General features: G+C 37.6%; 1 protein-coding gene across 1 annotated transcript; it reads right to left on the minus strand.

Moving 5' to 3' along the window:
- Positions 1–52: 52 nt before the first annotated feature.
- LOC109593609 (uncharacterized) lies at positions 53–836 on the minus strand (the record flags this gene model as incomplete). Its single annotated transcript, XM_020008612.1, has 5 exons — positions 791–836; positions 517–630; positions 363–469; positions 214–320; positions 53–125 (listed from the first exon to the last, which is right to left on the minus strand). Coding segments are annotated over exons 2-5 (394 nt in total), but the record flags the coding sequence as incomplete, so codon positions are not given.
- Positions 837–1,019: the final 183 nt, after the last annotated feature.

Below are 1,019 nucleotides of genomic sequence, written 5' to 3' on the forward strand. Positions count from 1 at the left end.
GAAAACCAAAAGTCTCCTAAACTCCCTCTAGATCTATCACTATGTTTGTTACCTAGTTCATGTGTCAGAGATGAAGTTGGTATAATGAAGACTTTTACGTTATCAGTGGGAGTGGCTGTAGCAACCTAGAGAGAGAGAGGGAGGGGAGAGAGAGACAGAGAGAAAAAGAAAGGTAAAAGTGCTGTAGATTGTACTATTAAAATGGCGTCTTACCCATTTCATTTTCCTCAAACTATCAAAAACATTTTTAAATTTGTTTTGAGAAGAAATGCCGCTAGCTCTTAACTCCAAGTACACTATCAGCTGCCCATTGTGTACCACTATTAATTAATTAATTAGCCACACCCTCTAATTAATAATACCTTTCGATTGGCGACTCAGCATAGGCAGTAAAGGAAATATCTTTGAACTGATTTTTTTCTTCATTTCTAAAAAGCTAATCCTCTTTTTGATATTCAAATTGAAATCACTAAAGTAATATTAATAATAATGATAACATAACATGTCACAACGTACATGCTAAATGGGATCTGTTCATTTGAGTAGCTGATCAGTTCAACATCACATATTTCTGTTCTTTTATTCAAAAGTTTAATAGTTTTCACCGCCAATCCTTCAGCCATAACTGGTCTAGTAATTAATAAAAAATAATTAAATTAATTAGAGACTCATAAACTTGTAATAATTGAAAGACTATGGCTAGGTTTGTATAGCAACATTTAGCTCCATTTCTAGCCAGCTAGGCTCAAGGGGATAAAGAGAGAGCAAGAAAGAGCTAGGGTTAACTTACCTCGCCTCTTCACGTTGCTCTACGTTAGCTGAAGCATTGAATCTGAGTGGGCGTGGTCAATAAAAGAGGCGTGATTAATTAGTTGCAAGTACTTGGGGCGGGGCTCGTTATTAAAACAAAATGGCGGCGAGCAGCAAGCGAGTGATGATAATTGGAGCAGGAGCTACTGGAGCACTGAGCAGCTCATTCCTAATGGACTCCGGCCCTAACCTAATACTCAACATGTGGG

The sequence above is a fragment of the Amphimedon queenslandica genome, unplaced genomic scaffold (genome assembly GCF_000090795.2).
Source record: "Amphimedon queenslandica unplaced genomic scaffold, v1.1 AMPQUscaffold_612_Cont27370, whole genome shotgun sequence".
NCBI classification, from domain to species: domain Eukaryota; kingdom Metazoa; phylum Porifera; class Demospongiae; order Haplosclerida; family Niphatidae; genus Amphimedon; species Amphimedon queenslandica.